Source organism: Xiphophorus maculatus, chromosome 9 (assembly GCF_002775205.1).
Source record: "Xiphophorus maculatus strain JP 163 A chromosome 9, X_maculatus-5.0-male, whole genome shotgun sequence".
In the NCBI taxonomy this organism is placed as follows: Eukaryota; Metazoa; Chordata; class Actinopteri; order Cyprinodontiformes; family Poeciliidae; genus Xiphophorus; species Xiphophorus maculatus.
In genome coordinates, this window is record NC_036451.1 from 18,357,525 (window position 1) to 18,373,683 (window position 16,159).

The 16,159-nt window shown below is 41.1% G+C and overlaps 1 protein-coding gene across 1 annotated transcript in view; it reads left to right on the forward strand.

Annotated features, from left to right (window-relative positions):
- LOC102236471 (neurogenic locus notch homolog protein 2-like) overlaps positions 1 to 14,205 on the forward strand; it is a 49,868-nt gene extending 35,663 nt beyond the window's left edge. The window contains exons 13-35 of the mRNA XM_023339811.1: positions 1,095 to 1,205; positions 1,320 to 1,512; positions 2,394 to 2,539; positions 2,729 to 2,842; positions 2,967 to 3,086; positions 3,170 to 3,322; positions 3,817 to 4,045; positions 4,192 to 4,393; positions 4,684 to 4,837; positions 5,016 to 5,200; positions 5,304 to 5,436; positions 6,145 to 6,396; positions 6,559 to 6,671; positions 7,929 to 8,458; positions 8,552 to 8,881; positions 9,563 to 9,708; positions 9,952 to 10,153; positions 10,268 to 10,355; positions 10,438 to 10,591; positions 10,677 to 10,996; positions 11,807 to 11,954; positions 12,394 to 12,491; positions 12,701 to 14,205. Of these exons, the coding sequence (XP_023195579.1) occupies positions 1,095 to 1,205; positions 1,320 to 1,512; positions 2,394 to 2,539; positions 2,729 to 2,842; positions 2,967 to 3,086; positions 3,170 to 3,322; positions 3,817 to 4,045; positions 4,192 to 4,393; positions 4,684 to 4,837; positions 5,016 to 5,200; positions 5,304 to 5,436; positions 6,145 to 6,396; positions 6,559 to 6,671; positions 7,929 to 8,458; positions 8,552 to 8,881; positions 9,563 to 9,708; positions 9,952 to 10,153; positions 10,268 to 10,355; positions 10,438 to 10,591; positions 10,677 to 10,996; positions 11,807 to 11,954; positions 12,394 to 12,491; positions 12,701 to 14,107 (5,528 nt within the window). The 3' untranslated portion in view covers positions 14,108 to 14,205. The remainder of the gene's footprint in view (positions 1 to 1,094; positions 1,206 to 1,319; positions 1,513 to 2,393; positions 2,540 to 2,728; positions 2,843 to 2,966; positions 3,087 to 3,169; positions 3,323 to 3,816; positions 4,046 to 4,191; positions 4,394 to 4,683; positions 4,838 to 5,015; positions 5,201 to 5,303; positions 5,437 to 6,144; positions 6,397 to 6,558; positions 6,672 to 7,928; positions 8,459 to 8,551; positions 8,882 to 9,562; positions 9,709 to 9,951; positions 10,154 to 10,267; positions 10,356 to 10,437; positions 10,592 to 10,676; positions 10,997 to 11,806; positions 11,955 to 12,393; positions 12,492 to 12,700) is intronic.
- Positions 14,206 to 16,159: the final 1,954 nt, after the last annotated feature.

A 16,159-nucleotide genomic window follows, 5' to 3' on the forward strand; every position in this document is an offset into this window, starting at 1 on the left:
CCTGCTGGTTTTCTGCCAGTCAGACTGCCAAACAGTACTATTAGCTGTTTGCTGCACAAGACTCTTTTGTGTCAAAAATGTTTGGGTTTTTTTCAATTACTTATGTACTTTGAAAACCAAGGGAAATGCATATTCTGATTTATTAATGTTTAATACTTTAAGTATTGGTTAGTTTTTATGACCCTAAATTCTTTATTGTTGGCATTTAAGTAAGGTTTGTAGTTAATATAGCATCACATTTTCTTGTTAAAATGAAGGTATTTTAAACATTATTTGCCCAAATCCACACCAAATCCTTGATTATCTTTATAGCAGTAAGAGTTGTAATTAGATGCTTTGTGTCATCTTTGTTAGAAAAAAGCTAGTAGAATTTAGTGGGTTATTAATCCTTAAGCATAGAAAACATTGATGAAAGTCCTATTGTCACTAAGTATATAATATATTTCTCTCCATTTAAAGCTCACATGCACAAATTCACTTCAGGCATTCTATGTTGAACAGTTTAATGGAGAACTTTCTTAAACGCTAACTTTGTGAAAATGTGTTTCCAATTTGTTGTTGGAGAACTCAAAACTTTGTGGTGCATGTTGGATGTTTAGAAATCTAAATGTCTGTTGCTTGAAACAAGTGCCACCAATGTAAAAGCTGTATGGATTATTGGGTTCAGTAGCACCATTAAAACTGGTGCTGTTTTCACTAAGCCTAGTGTTAGGTCACCCTATTAGATTTTATGCTCCACTTCCTCTCTGCTGTGCCGTCCCCTTCTTTCTCTATCCCATTTCTCACTTCACCTTTAGTAAGCATTTTAATAATGTTAAGCACTTATGTTGTGCTTGCAACATTCCTGTGTGCTACTTAGTCTGTCTCAGTTCTCCTTTTATAAGGTCTTGCTAAATGCGCTTTACTTTGAGTCCAACGCCCTCTAGTGGTGTAATCTTAGATAAAGTCTGTTTCCACAGTAAGATTTTTAGTGTTTTCTCGAACTCCAACCTTTATTTGCGTTGGTTATCGGCCAATCAACATGAAGCTTTTGCAGTAACAGCAGTAATGTCTTAGTTAAACTGTTGTCATCTTTGCATTTCTTTTCTCTTCAGGTGTGAACTGTGAGATCAATGAGAACGACTGTGCCAGCAACCCTTGTAAGCACGGAGAGTGCCAAGATGGCATCAATGAGTACAAATGTGTGTGTTCCCCTGGATACACAGGTATGTGTTTGCTCTGTGCCTGAGTAAAATCCCTAATAATAATCAATTTAGTTTTAGTCCGAGTATGTTACTGAACTTTTCAGTATGACTTACACCTGAATAACTCTTCAACAGGAGATCAGTGTGAGGTCAACATCAATGAGTGTAACTCAAACCCATGCATGAGTGGGGGAACCTGTGTGGACATAGTGAATGGGTTCCAGTGCCTGTGCCCACCCGGCACCTACGGCCCGTTCTGCCTTTCAGGAACTGATCACTGTGCTTCCCAGCCTTGTGTACAAGGAGATTGCATCGAGCAGCAACACGGGTACTCAAAACCACTGATTCCTGGGCTTCAGTGTCAATAGGAACATTAGTTGTACACTAAATTAATATTTGCTTTCTGCTTGTTGTAAATGTTATAGTTGCGTTATATGCTCCTTTTACACATGATAAATCTTCCCTTTGGAAATTATGTCTGAAAGTAATGATTGATTGAAAGCAGAAATAAGAGTAAATTGCATTTACTAAATTATAATAAACTTTTTTAAAATATTAATTACAACAGCCTGAACATGTATTCAGACTCTTCTCCTCATATTGAGATCAAGAGACAGATTCAGTTTATTTTATCCAAGTGCATCCAGTTGCCATCTGAAGTCATTTAAGTAGTGAATAATATTCCTGTAATCTGGTCATTTTTTATAATTAGGGATTAATTTGCTTATTCTATTCTTAATTTACTGTCTGTTTTCTTTATTCTAGTTAATATTCATTTTTAAAAACCAATGTCGAAACTGATTTTCTGACAATTTTTGAAGTTCTGTTCATCTTGTTGGTTGTTCTTGCAAACAAAAACAACAGTTGTAAAAACATATTTATAAATTTCAAATTAATGTCATCATCATTTGTCGTTATTTAATGACCTGGATGTCTTGACTGTGGACATGACGAAACTTGAACAATGAGTCTGTCCCACCTAAAGGAACAGTCTGTTAGCTACCATCAGCCCATCTTGTCTAGATGTTTTGATTGCACCTTTTCGTACTATTGATTCAAATAGCAATCTGTTTCTTAAACTTTCAATATTTTTGCATTAAACTGACTTTATATTCACGCATGGTAATCAGACTAGTAGCTAAGGAAACAGATAACAGATGCCTTTAACTGACTTCACAGTCTGAATTATTGTTTTTTTCTCTCATCAAGGTACCGATGTGAGTGTAAGCCCGGTTGGGTCGGGCAACACTGTGAACAGCAGAAGAACGAGTGTCAGCCGAATCCATGCTTAAATGGGGCCATCTGCCAGGATCTGCTCAATGGCTACACCTGTCATTGCAAACAAGGATTCAGAGGTAGAGCTATGAATTGATTAGGCAAATTTTACTTTCCTGGAACCTGGGAATGATGTTCCCATTAACCAGTGTGTATTTCAGGATAGTCAATGAAGGCTTTATAAAGTAGTTGTTAGATGAAAGCATTCTTCTAAAACGGTGACTACAAGGAGATGCGAAGCTGAGCAGAATTATTTCTTGCCTCATTAGGGGTCAACTGTGAGAAGAACATAGATGAGTGTGCATCAGGGCCATGTCTGAACCACGGCTTTTGTAGAGATGGAATCAACAGTTACACGTGTCAGTGTAATCCTCCATTCACAGGTTAGAAATGTTACATTTACATCACCATGTAAATCCAAGCTTTGTCAGAAGCACATGAGGCAGCTTGAGCTTCTTTATTATTGTGTGAAAAGTGTTTGATTGTACATATTTTGTGCCACAATAGGAAAACACTGTGAGGTGGAGCAGGTTCCCTGTGCCTCTCATCCATGTGAGAGGGGAGGGGTTTGCCTCCCGTCTCAAGATTACACCTCTTTTACCTGCCGATGTCGCTCTGGCTGGAAAGGTACCTGTCTGAGACAGACATGTGATGTGGTGCACAACTTAAATGCTGCTGGCTTTGCTAATGGAGTTTATTTATATAAATAGGAAAACTCTGCAATGAAGACGTGAACGAATGCATGAAGAACCCCTGCCTGAACGGTGGCCGCTGCATTAACACCGCAGGAAGCTACATGTGTCAATGTCAACTTGGATATAGTGGACACAACTGTCAGATAAATGTAGATGACTGCTCACCAAGTGAGTTTCACTCAAGCTAATGTATTCCCCTCATTTGCACAGTTACCTAAATAAAACTTGTACTGGTAATTTCTCTTTTAATGTTGCGTGCAGAAAACTGAAGCAAGTGCATCATACATGTAGGATGAAAAATGTTTTTTAAATTCTAAGAAAGAGGACAAAAGATTTAGGATTCCAAAAAAGTGTTGTAAACATTATTTACTGATATTTTTGTCAATTTAAACAGACCTTCAAAATTACTTGAATCTAAACAACACATTTTTATTAACTATCATATTTATGAATGTTTCAAACCTTTTAAGGCTGTTTTGTTTACTGTACTACAAAGTTGTTTTTTAGGAAAAACAATAGCCTTTTAATACAGCAAAAGTAGCATAAGGATATTGCTGGGCCTTCTGAAGGGATAATTGAAGGCTGAAGTGAATTCTATATTGTATTTAAATGATAATTTTTGTCATAAATCACCTCTATTTCCCTTATTCTGCCCTGACTAGACCCCTGCCTGAATGGAGGCCATTGTGTGGACAAAGTGGCGAGTTTCTCCTGTGATTGCCGCGCGGGTTTTGAAGGTGATCGCTGTGAGACTGATGTGAATGAATGCGCCAGCGAGCCCTGCAGGAATGGAGGCGTCTGCCGTGACTACGTGAACAGCTTCGTGTGCAGGTGCCTGCCGGGCTTCAATGGAATCCAGTGTGAACACAACATCCTTGAATGCACAGAGAGGTGAGCCAGTTGATGAACTTTTTATCCATACAAAAGGGATGTTACGATAGAGAAGAAATTTTCTGCTGTTAATCCTTCACAGACATCAAATTTACACTAAATTCATATTTAAGAAAACATGACTTTCCTGTTATTTTTCTCCCCAGCTCCTGCCTCAATAACGGAACTTGCATTGATGACATTAATACCTTTTCCTGCCGTTGCCGGCATGGTTTTTATGGAACGTTCTGTGAGTTTGAGCACAACGAATGTGATTCCCAGCCCTGTAAAAACGGAGGCACTTGCACAGACGGCCTGGGGACTTACCGCTGCACCTGTCCTGTGGGATACAGCGGACAGAACTGTCAGGTAAAGTGCTTTGTTTGAAAATGAGGTTCTGCAAAAACTTTAGCTTCAGTGCTGAGAATAACAAAAAAAATGAATGTTTTGTTGAATTTAAGATATTACAGTGATGGTTAGGGTGTAATATGAGAAATGTTTGTTCAGTTTTTGTTTGGATGATGAATCAGCTGATATTTTGTCAGTTATAAAGGGATGATTAGTTTTTTCCAAAATATTCGATGTCTGGGTATTTTTTGTTTACTTTGTGCTGTCATCTTTACATTTAAAAGATCTTTTATTATTATTTTTTTCTGCAGAACTATGTAAACCTGTGCAACCAGGTGAAATGTAAGAACGGTGGCACCTGCTCTCAGACAGCTACATCCTGGACCTGCCGCTGTCAGATGGGGTGGACAGGACTTTACTGTGATGTCCCCAACATGTCCTGTCAGGACTATGCTGCCAGGAGCGGTGAGGGATTATTTCAGTTTCAAAACAAATGGCAATTTATGTCAGTGTTATACATGAACAACTGTTTTATCTGCGAACTACCCGTTTTCTATGAAAATCTTAAATCTGATGTTTCTGCTCAATATCATTGTTCCAAGTTATATTCTAAACATTTCTGTCCTTGTCTACATTACTGCAGGTTTGGTAGTGGAGCATGTATGTAAGAATGCGGGTCACTGTGTTAATGTGGGGAACTCCCATCAGTGCAAGTGCCAGTCAGGATACACTGGCAGCTACTGTGAGGAGATGGTGGACGAGTGCCAGTCGAATCCCTGTAGAAATGGCGCTACATGCAAGGATTATCAGGGCACATACGAATGTGTAGTGAGTATATACCTCTTTTTTTTTCTCTGCACATCTCTGAAAGTGGTTGTTGGGTGAAAAAAAAGAATGAATAAGTAAATAAACCTCATTTCATTGTATCCAGTGTAAATCAGGCTTCCAAGGAGTGAACTGTGAGTATGACGTTGACGAATGTCACTCTAAGCCCTGCCTCAACGGAGGAAGATGTATCAACCTCATCAACCGCTTTACATGCATCTGCCCATCAGGAACACATGGTAGGTCTAAACCCTGCTTGATTGTTTTAGGTCTGTTTGGATTAGCTGAATTATTTGTTTTTGCTAAATCCCAGGATAAGGAGCAGGGGAATTCATTTTTTTTTAAATCAGAAGGTTTCATACATTTCTCAGGCTAAAAAAGATCTTTTCCAAACACTTTAGTTTTAGTCTCATTAGAAAGTGAAAGTATTGTTCCCTGAGTGTTTTTGCAAACTGTAATCAAAATTTAAGAGTTTGTTTTCTAAAATTGTGAATTTGAAAAAATAAAGTAAAAAAAACCAAACAAACAAAATATTGCACTCATTATTATTCCATTTAGTAAATAGAAATAATTTTTCTAATTTTAATTGACCTAAAAATTTAGCCTGATTTAATGTCAGACAGTGGGAAAAAAAACTTTGTTTCTATTAATACAGTGTACATAAATATCTGATTTCAGCTATGTGTCTTTTTTTGAAAGCCTTATGTCTTTATATAGGTTATCTTACAACTAATATTATTAGGATTTTTTTTATCTTATGTGTATTCATTTCTTCTGTTTGAATGTGATGGGAGAAAAGTTCAACCACACCACCCTCTACTGGTGTCTGGAGCTTTGACTCTTACATTTCGGCTGTACAGATGGCATGAAGTTTGTGTAAAATCCTCTCTGAAAGATTTGCTTTACATGGTGCATGTGTGAAGTAAGATCTTTTCGCTGTTCTGCAGGAGTCCAATGTGAGGTGAACGAGGATGACTGCGCCCCCAGCCCAGGCTCCTCTGAGCCGCGCTGCAGAAACGGAGGACAGTGTGTTGACGGCGTGGGCCGTTACACCTGCTCCTGTCCTCCAGGGTTCGTTGGGGAACACTGCGAAGGCGACGTCAATGAATGCCAGTCTGGACCCTGCAGTGCTGCTGGCAGCCTCGACTGCATCGAGCTGGTCAATGATTATCAGTGTCTCTGTCGCCTTGGATACACAGGTACGTGCATCTTACCTGCTCAAACTGGTGGTACACAAGTAGAGCGATTTTCTGTTGTTGGTGTGAGAGCATCACGCGAGTCCCTATTGACCTTTCTGCCTTTTGTTGCTGATTATTTCTTAACCTTCTCGTGGGTCTGCTTCTTCCTCCTTGTTCCTTTAGGTCGCCATTGTGAATCGATGGTGGATCTGTGTGTGTCGCAGCCGTGCCGTAATGGCGGCGTTTGCACCATGAACATGAGCTCAGTACATGGCTACACCTGCACATGTCCCCCTGTAAGTCATTCTTAATTTTGCTTTTATTTCCATCATTGTGCGATATAAATATTACAAGTTTTCAATGCTCGTAAACTAATTTATTTAACTGAATACAATTCAAAGTTTTCTGTTTTAAGAAACCAAAAAGGTTTTTTATTATTTTCTTAGTATTTCTGCATGAATTCTAAAAATTCTATATTAAAATCTGTTTCATAGCTAACTTAAGATAAGTATCTTTACTCTGTACTTAAAAGTTTGCACTGGTGCATTTTAGCTTGCTTTGTCTATAAAGTATTTAAGGTGGCAACAGAAAAATGGTCTTTTAACTTAAAATAATTATTTCTAACCACTGTTTTCTCCTCATCAAAGGAACCCTGCATTCATGTAACATTTAGGGCTGCAACTGATTATTTTAGTAATCAATTATCCTATTGACTATTCTCACAATTCATTGGATAAAAAATTGGTATATTCTGCAGATTTTTCATTTTACCGCTTAAGCCTTTTGTGTACAATATTAGAAGTATATTAAACATGCAATTAAACAATTTTAACTGCCTAAAAGGTCAGCATGTGAAGAAATCAGGTCTTTTTGATACAGTGTAGAGCTGATCTGTTGATTACTGATATTGGATGAACTGATAATAGTTGGATTACAAAAGATATTTAATAGATTTATTGAGCAAAATTTGAACCAGGTGAAGCTAAAACTACGTCACTTGTGGAGTTTTGGGTAGAACATATTTACAGACAAATGTATATTTATGTCAGTTTTAAAATGTATACATTTTTGGACAGTTTTGACATAATTATTGCTTTAAGTGTGTTCTTTCAGCAAATGGCCTTTTTAGAGTCTATATTCTTCAGTTAATGATTAATCTATTATTAATTTAATTGATGAATTTTTCAGTAATCGATTCATCACCATTAATCTGAATAATAGTTTCAGTCCTAGCAACACTACTACTTTCTGATTGGGTATCATGAGTTCAGGCTAAAGGTGACAATGCTGTCAGCTATTTTCTTTTCTTTTGCTGCTATTTGTCATTCTCTCTCTTTTTACTAACAACTTTTGTTTGTCTACCCTAACTTCTTGCTGCCTCTATATTTTCATGCTTGCTTCAGAGGACTAAACCATGGCTCAGGTAAAGTAGAATCTCTTTTGTAGGACCAGCTAGTGGCAGTCATTGGAAAATAATCTACAAGCTTATTCGGTGCTTTCTGAGCCTATGAAATATCAGTATAATAACTCAGCGGTAACACTGTGTTTCACAGGGCTTTTCTGGATTCAGCTGTGGTGAAATAGAGGATTTCAACTGTGCAAGATTGAGCTGCCAAAACGGCGGCCGCTGCATGAAGTCACCAGTAGGACAACTTTATTGCCAGTGCCAGCCAGGCTTCAGTGGGTCACACTGTGAGAAGGAGCAGATGTGCTCAGTGCCCTGCCAGAACGGAGGAGTCTGTGTCAAAGACCCGTCCAACCCATTTCAGCACAGCTGCCGGTGTCCCGACAACTTCTTCGGACGATTCTGTGAGAACAAAGTGCCTGGGCCTCTGAGATGCCCTTACGTACAGTGTGAGGTACGACTAGGGGATAACGTGTGTGACGAGCAATGCAACAACCATGAATGCCAGTGGGATGGAGGCGATTGCTCGCTCAGCTGGCCGCAGCCGTGGTTCAACTGCACAGCCAGTGTTCCCTGCTGGGATCTCTTTAAGAACGGACAGTGTGACAAGGAGTGTGACAACCTTGGTTGTCTCTTTGACAGCTTTGAATGCATGGAGGTCCACACAAGCCCATGCAAGTATGTCACTCTCCTCCTTTTTCTCTTGATGATCTATAAAAAACACAAAAATTATTTAAAGCAATTAAAAAAAACATTCCATTTGTTTTTAAGGTATGACATGTACTGCAAAGACCACTTTGGAAATGGTATCTGTGACAATAGCTGCTACACAGAGGCCTGTGGATGGGATGGACTGGACTGCTCTAACAACGTACCGGCCGATTTGGCGGAAGGCAAGCTGGTTATTGTGGTCCTACTGCAGCCAAAGGAGCTGCTGGGAGATCTGAGGGGTTTTCTGCGCTCCCTGGGAGCCCTGCTCCACACCAACGTGCGGGTGATGTTGGACGAGAACGAGGAGCCAATGGTGTACCCTTACTATGGAGAGCAGAGACAGACTGACCAAAGCAGAAGGAAGCGGGAGCTGGCCAGAGAGGTTATTGGGTAAGAGTGGCTTATAATGGGCTTATAATCCATTATAATGGGAAATGCCACTATCCGGGGTTTCTGCTCAGTCTAGCAATAACGGAAAAATACAGAATTTATTTTCAGTACAAACATCTGGTTAAATAAGAAAAGAAAAAACTTTGGAGAAATATGTTTGTTTTTTTCCCAGAATTTCTTCTCCCTTTGTGTAGATGTTATCATCTATCCTTCCTTCTATTTTACCTCCCTTCTTTGTATCCTTACCTATGTCCTCTTTCCACTATGCTTTCCTGTGTCCTTACTTCCATCCTCCTATATTTGCAATTGCAAATATAGGAGGATATACTTTGTTCCTTCCTCCTATGTTTTTGTCTATGAGATCCTTCTAATCTCATAGGCTTTCCTCCTTACTCCCACAATATTTCCTTCATTGTATAATTTTCTTTCCCTTTCCCTCCTTAACTTCCTCACATACTTCCTTCTGTAGAGTTATCTGCCATAAATGATTCACTTTATGTTTCTGAATGGATGTTAAGGAGAGCTGTGAAAAGTTCAGTCTGGAAAACTGTTGAATTTTACATGACAGTGTAAAAGTTCAACGGTGTGTAGGAACTTTGTAGTTCCCTAATCAATGGGTTAAAATAATCAGTTGATATTTTATTGCTGACTAGTTTGGTGTTTTGACCTTTGTTGATGCAGCTCTGTGGTGCACCTGAACATCGATAACCGTGAATGCTCCAAGAGCTCCACCTCCAACTGCTTCTCCAACACTTCTATAGCCGCCTCCTTTATTGCAGCGGCTCACATCAAGGCCGACCTGCCTTACCCACTAGTGTCTGTTAAGAGTAAGTAGATCTACCATCACACATGTGCAATATGATTGAACAGTTTCTCTTTTGATAAACAACACTTTCTCTGAAATGTGTTTTTGCTTCTCTACATCTCACATTTTCTGTTCTTTTTTAGTAAAGTGTCTTCACTTCCTCGTTTTATGAGAGGAGTAACATAACTCCTTTAATCATATCTCTGATTATCCTGAACTGGATGATTAAAAATTACAACTATATCTACCTTCCTCTTAAAAACAGGTGCTCCAATAATAAAGCCCCCCCAGCCATATCTGTACCTGATTGGAGTTGCTGCTCTCATCGTTCTGCTGATTCTGGTGCTGGGGATGCTGGCAGCCAAGAAGAAACATAAACATGGAGTTCTGTGGCTCCCCGATGGCTTCCTCGCCACTAAAAATGACAAGAGGAGAGAGCCTGTTGGACAGGACGACTTTGACATGAAGTGAGTCAATATTCACATCAACTACAAGTGAACCCCAACATACAAGAAACTTGTGATTCATTTCAGTAACAGCATTGCTGATTTATTATAAAATATGTTTTCATCTTGTGTTAGGAATTTCAAGACCCATGATGGAAGCATGGTTGATGGAGGTCAGAGTCAGAGATGGCTCGATGATGAAACTCCATCCAAAAAGCCAAGAGTATGTAGATGATGACTCTTATGTAATGGGTCGTGGATGGTTAAGGTGTGGGTTTTGTTTCAAACTTTATATTTTTTTCCAGACTGAAGACAAGCCTCTGCTTTCCATCCCAATGGATGGAGGTATCGACCGTAGAGAATGGACCCTGCAGCATCACAAAGCTGCAGACATCACTCTCACTCCTCCCCAGGCTGACTTAGATGCTGACTGTCTGGACGTTAATGTCAAGGGACCTGGTGAGACGGCGCTTTTTCGATCATTTTACAAGCTGAAGTATGAGCAAGTGCATTTAGTTCTTAATGTTCCTCTTTCCTCACTCAGATGGCTTCACCCCTCTGATGGTGGCGTCCCTGCGTAACGGTGGAGGTCCGGACTGCAGCCTGCATGGAGACGAGGAAGAAGAGAGCGGAGGAGACGAACCGGGGCCGAGTGTCATTTCAGATCTGATCGCTCAGGGCGCGAATCTGATGGCTCAGACTGACCGCACAGGCGAAACTGCTCTCCACCTGGCCGCCCGCTACGCTCGGGCCGACGCTGCCAAGAGACTGCTGGACGCCGGAGCGGATCCCAACGCTCATGACAACATGGGCAGAACGCCGCTTCACGCCGCCGTGGCAGCCGACGCACAGGGAGTCTTTCAGGTAAATCAGCTTCCTGATTTACCTGAGGGACGAGAAGTCCTGAAAAAGCCAAAAACTGTTTTAGATTTTGTGACGTTACAACCACAAAATTCAGTTTATTTTAGTTGCTCTAATAGCTGGATTTAGAGCTTCAAAATTGCTGAAACAGATGGACTCTTTTTACTAATTAGGTGAGATCTGAAGGAAATTTGTTTCACTGAATTTTAATTATATTCTCTAGATATAGTAGGGGACTCGACACAAATACATGCACTGATCTTGTCACAAAATATCCCAATAAAACACACTGCAGTGTTTGTAATGTGGAAAAGTATTTGCAAGTAAACACAAAAGTGAAGAATGACAGGACAAGACAGTCATTAGGCCTGTCATGATAACAAATGTATTATTTATCGCAGAAATTATTGCAATAAATGATCATGTTGTTTTGTGACCATTTTCAAGTAATATATATAATAATTGTGTAATAATGCAAGTTCATCCTCTCAAAGACCAGTAAACTTTAATTTTATAAGGAACACATAACACAGGAACTGGAATATATCCAAAATAAAACACAGCCAAAAGTAACAAATAAAATGGAAATGAACTGAAACCATAAAAAATGAATTACGAAGTCTCTTAAAATAAAATTTCCCTTCAAAAAAATATTAATCATCAGAATGGAAATTATCAAGCTCATTTTAATGTATCATGCTATTAATTGCAGTGTCATTGTAGTGTATTTAATTGTGGTATCAGCTTTGTATAGTCCAAGACAAATTCCCCCAGGTTTGTTTTCTTCACGTATTGTTATGTTTGTTTTTCCAGATTCTGATCCGTAACCGCGCTACAGAACTGGACGCCAGGATGAACGACGGTACGACGCCACTGGTCCTGGCAGCACGGCTCGCTGTGGAGGGCATGGTAGAAGAGCTGATCCACTGCCACGCCGACATCAATGCTGTAGATGACCACGGTAGGACAACAAATGATAATGTGGTTGTTGGTATGTGAGCAGGGCGGGCTACAACATTAGGTTCATCAACCAAAATGCGACTTCAGAGGGATTACGCCATTTTTAAGAGGCTCCACCACATCTTGTTACTGTCGATGCAACGAGTGGCCAATTCTGAGTGCAACTGGAATGCAGCAGAACAAGCTACCTGCAGCCACCCTGTTAGACAGGACGTCTAAGCTAAAAAAATTCAAGCATGCTGCTGATATCAGGAGTCAAGGACTTCACTACAGAAATCTCAGAAGAACCAGGAAAATATAAACATTTACACACCTTTTTGAGTCATATTGTTCATATTTTGGCTGAATTTTTAAAAAGCAGAGTAGAAATGGAGATCTGATTTTAAATGTCATCTGAAAAAATAATGTCTATTTAACAAATTTTTTTTATCAACGTTTAGGTAAATCTGCTTTGCACTGGGCAGCTGCAGTTAACAATGTGGAGGCTACTCTTGTGCTTCTGAAGAATGGAGCCAACCGCGACATGCAAGACAATAAGGTATGTTGTTATTATAGTTATATTTTGTGTGTGTTGTTATGTCCAATAAGTGTTTTAAAAGCAGTTTTTTCCTGACAGATAAATATATCTATCGTCATGTGATGCGCTTGTTACTACACATTTGTTACTGTATAAATATTGAGGAGTGTTTCTGTTGGATCATCGCAGCCTGACATAAATTAACAGGCTGCATGCGATGTTTGTTTCAGGAGGAGACCCCCTTGTTCCTCGCAGCACGAGAAGGCAGCTTTGAGGCGGCTCAAGTTCTTCTCGATCACTACTCCAACCGCGACATCACCGATCACCTGGACCGGCTGCCCCGCGACACAGCTCAAGAGCGCATGCATCATGACATAGTCCGCCTGCTGGACCAGTACAACCTGGTTCACAGCCCACACAACGGTCCCAACCACATGGGTGGAGGTGGAAACTCTGTGATGTGTGGGGCGAACGGTGGAGGCTTCATCGGCATGCGGCCCGGACCCCAAGGTAAGAAGAGCAGAAGCAGAGGAGCTGGGGCGAAGGCCGGGGGAGTCGGCGGGGGGCCAAAGGAGCTTAAAGACATGAAAGTAAAGAGAAGGAAGAAACCTGCTGGAGGAGAGGGTCCGGGTCTGGCTGCGGCAGGTGGAGGAGGCGGAGGAGGTGCAGGTGGAGGCAGCACTAACGGTGTAAAGGCAGCAGGAGGACTTCCTTCAGAGAGCTCAGTCACCATGTCTCCTGTCGACTCCCTGGAGTCGCCTCACTCCTACGCAGGCGACATTTCCGCCGCAGGCTCCAACACCGCCAACTCTCCTCCCCTCCTGAGCAGTCCCACCTCCAGAGCAATGCTGCCCCCGGTCAGCCACATGCTGGGGCAGCAGCAGGGCTGGGGGGGAGTGGCCAAGCATGGCTACAACGGTCACATGTTCGGTCTCCTCCCGCACACCATGAGAGGAGCTCACCCCGGCATGAGCCACGGCCAGGGCGCCATGATGACCCCCATGAACGTCACCATGATCAGGGAGCCGCTGCCCCCCATCGTCACCTTTCAGATGGTTCCCACGGGAACGGGCCAGGCCATGCTGAAGCAGCCCCAATCAGGGCAGGTACAAGTCAACCAGAGCCAGGGCCAGAACCAGAGTCTGTGTCACACCCAGCCGGTACCGGGACACGTCCGCTGCAGCCCGGGCATGATCTACCCGGACCAGATGAACGTGGCGGTGCCCTCCCAAAACCTGCAGCATCCCCACAACATCAGACACTCCAACGGGATAGAGGGCCAGTCTAGACCGCTGCCACCTTACACGCCCATGCAAAGCCCGGTGGATAAATACCCTACCCCTCCCTCCCAGCACAGCCATGTCCCCGCTGGGTCAGAGGGCACCACCCCGGGCCGCTCCACCCACCCGCAGAACGAGCACCCATACCTCACCCCCTCCCCCGAATCCCCGGACCCCTGGTCCTCCTCCTCTCCACACTCTAACTCGGACTGGTCCGACGTCACCACCAGCCCCACCCCGCTGGGGAACTCCCACCACGCACTGCCATCGTCACGCCACACACACATTCCAGAGCAGGCGCAGATGCAGCCGCCGTCGCAGCAACCTCAGCTCGGAAACATGCAGGTGTTCGCATGAAGGCGCCAGAGGAGAGCAGAAACAGACTGACTCTTTGGTTCAACACATAAACACACATCCAGTGTCTTTCTCATACACTCTCTGTTCTCTAAAATCCTTGTCACCCACCTCCCCTTCTGTTTCCGACTAAGAAAACAGTATATAGTTTGTATAGCGTAATTTGGTACTTTGAGCTAAAATCACATTCTCTGGAGCAGAAGCTTGGCTCTAAAAACTTTTCCATATATTTACATTCATCAGCCAAGACTTTCCTGTTCATTTGGAACCAAATTTGAACAATAATAACCACTGCTACGCCATCCAGGTGCATCACCAACTGGTTCTGCGATTCCCGAGGGATCACGAAGAAAAATTGTCGACCAGAAGAAGTTCAGCTCTTCTTGCTTAAATAACAGAAAAATGAGACTGTTCATCAGAAATCCTCGACACTGACACTCTATCTCTATTCTGAAAAAGTCTGTTAAATCTGTTCGCTAGATGCTACCTTTATGTGTTCTTCAGTGTTATAAACTTGCCGATACTAATTTCTGGTTGACACCGTTCACTCTAAATTTGTAATTTAACGAATCTCAATCAGCTGATGCTTTCATTAACTAAAAAAAAAATCCGCTTGTGGTTCCTCTTTTTTGTGCCAATGGCTAGGTTTTTACCTTTTGTTGTATCATGGTTTTACATTTTCTGTCTGTTCAAGTACATCGATTATGTCAGGCAGTTCTTTAAATGGGGATTTACAGTAAAACAGGTGTTGAGATATTTATGTTGTGTCCTTTTCCACTCTTAAGAAGTATCGGAGGGATTCATTCTGTTGCTTTAAAGCCGTTTGTGTTGGTTTTGTCCGCCGTTGCCGTCTCCATTGTTATTATTCTGTAAGAAGAAATGTACATACACTTAAAGCAATTTCTGCTTGTTTTAGTTGAGCTAAATGTGGTGTTTGCCTTCTTAAAGTGCCTGTTTTTTATATAAATATCTGCACTTCCTGAATGATTTTGAATGTTACAAAGGTGTATGTTTTTACCGTTAAACTGCCTCTAAGCAGTTGTCTTCCAAAAATGTATAAGATTTGTTTATCTACAATCAATGTTTGTCATGATTCATAATCAAGTCTGACCACAAGCAGTGAAAGATGTTTCTTTTTGTTGTTGTTCTTTCTTGTCCTCTGTCTCAAAGCGGATGGTGAGTATTGTTTCTGCTCTGTATTCACAGACAATCATAAAATTGTTGATTATTTTCAAAAAAGAGTGGGAGACCAAATTGTGTTTCGTTAAGCCAAACATGCTCACTGTGTACATATATTTGTTGCTTTTAAAAGTTTTGCTTCTGCTCAACGGTAAGAGACGGAGCGCTTACATCCTGCACCAGCTGAAACGTCGAATCACCGTCAGTGAAGTCGAGCTGATCAATATTCCTGACCTTTACCTTCGTTTCTGTACACAGTCTCTTTAGTTTCACAAACCCATGTACTGTACGATGAGATGTCAGTCTGTATTTTTCATAGTCATAATCATCTGGTACCTATTCAAGGCTGTCTGTGTTCTGTATATAAAATGTTTTTTGTATGTTTACCTTTTTTTTTTATGTTAACCAAATAGCCTATGTTATCCATGCAGTATGAAGTAGTTGTCACCATGTTTGTTAAAAGTAGAACCAACGTCGATTCAGGAGGTAATCTGTTCAAAAAAACAATAATAAACCAAATGTGTTTACTTAAATAAAACCCTGATCTTCATAGACCTCTGCATGTTTGCCCATTTTTCTCATGTAAGCTGGAATATTCTTACATTTTATAGCCTATCGCAAAAGTATTCACGTTTCCACTTTTATTGGGATTTTATGTGACACACCAACACAAAGTAGTGAATAATTATAAAGTAGAAGGAGAAAAAATACATAATTTGCTGTTGTTCCCTAAACGTGTGACGGAAAGTGTGACTTAAATGGCTCACATCAACAAACAAACATAATAAAATACTAAGACAGCGTCCAGATGATCAATTCATCTAAGGGGAAAAAAAAGCATCACTCATCTTACGCCTTGTTTAATCATGAATTGTG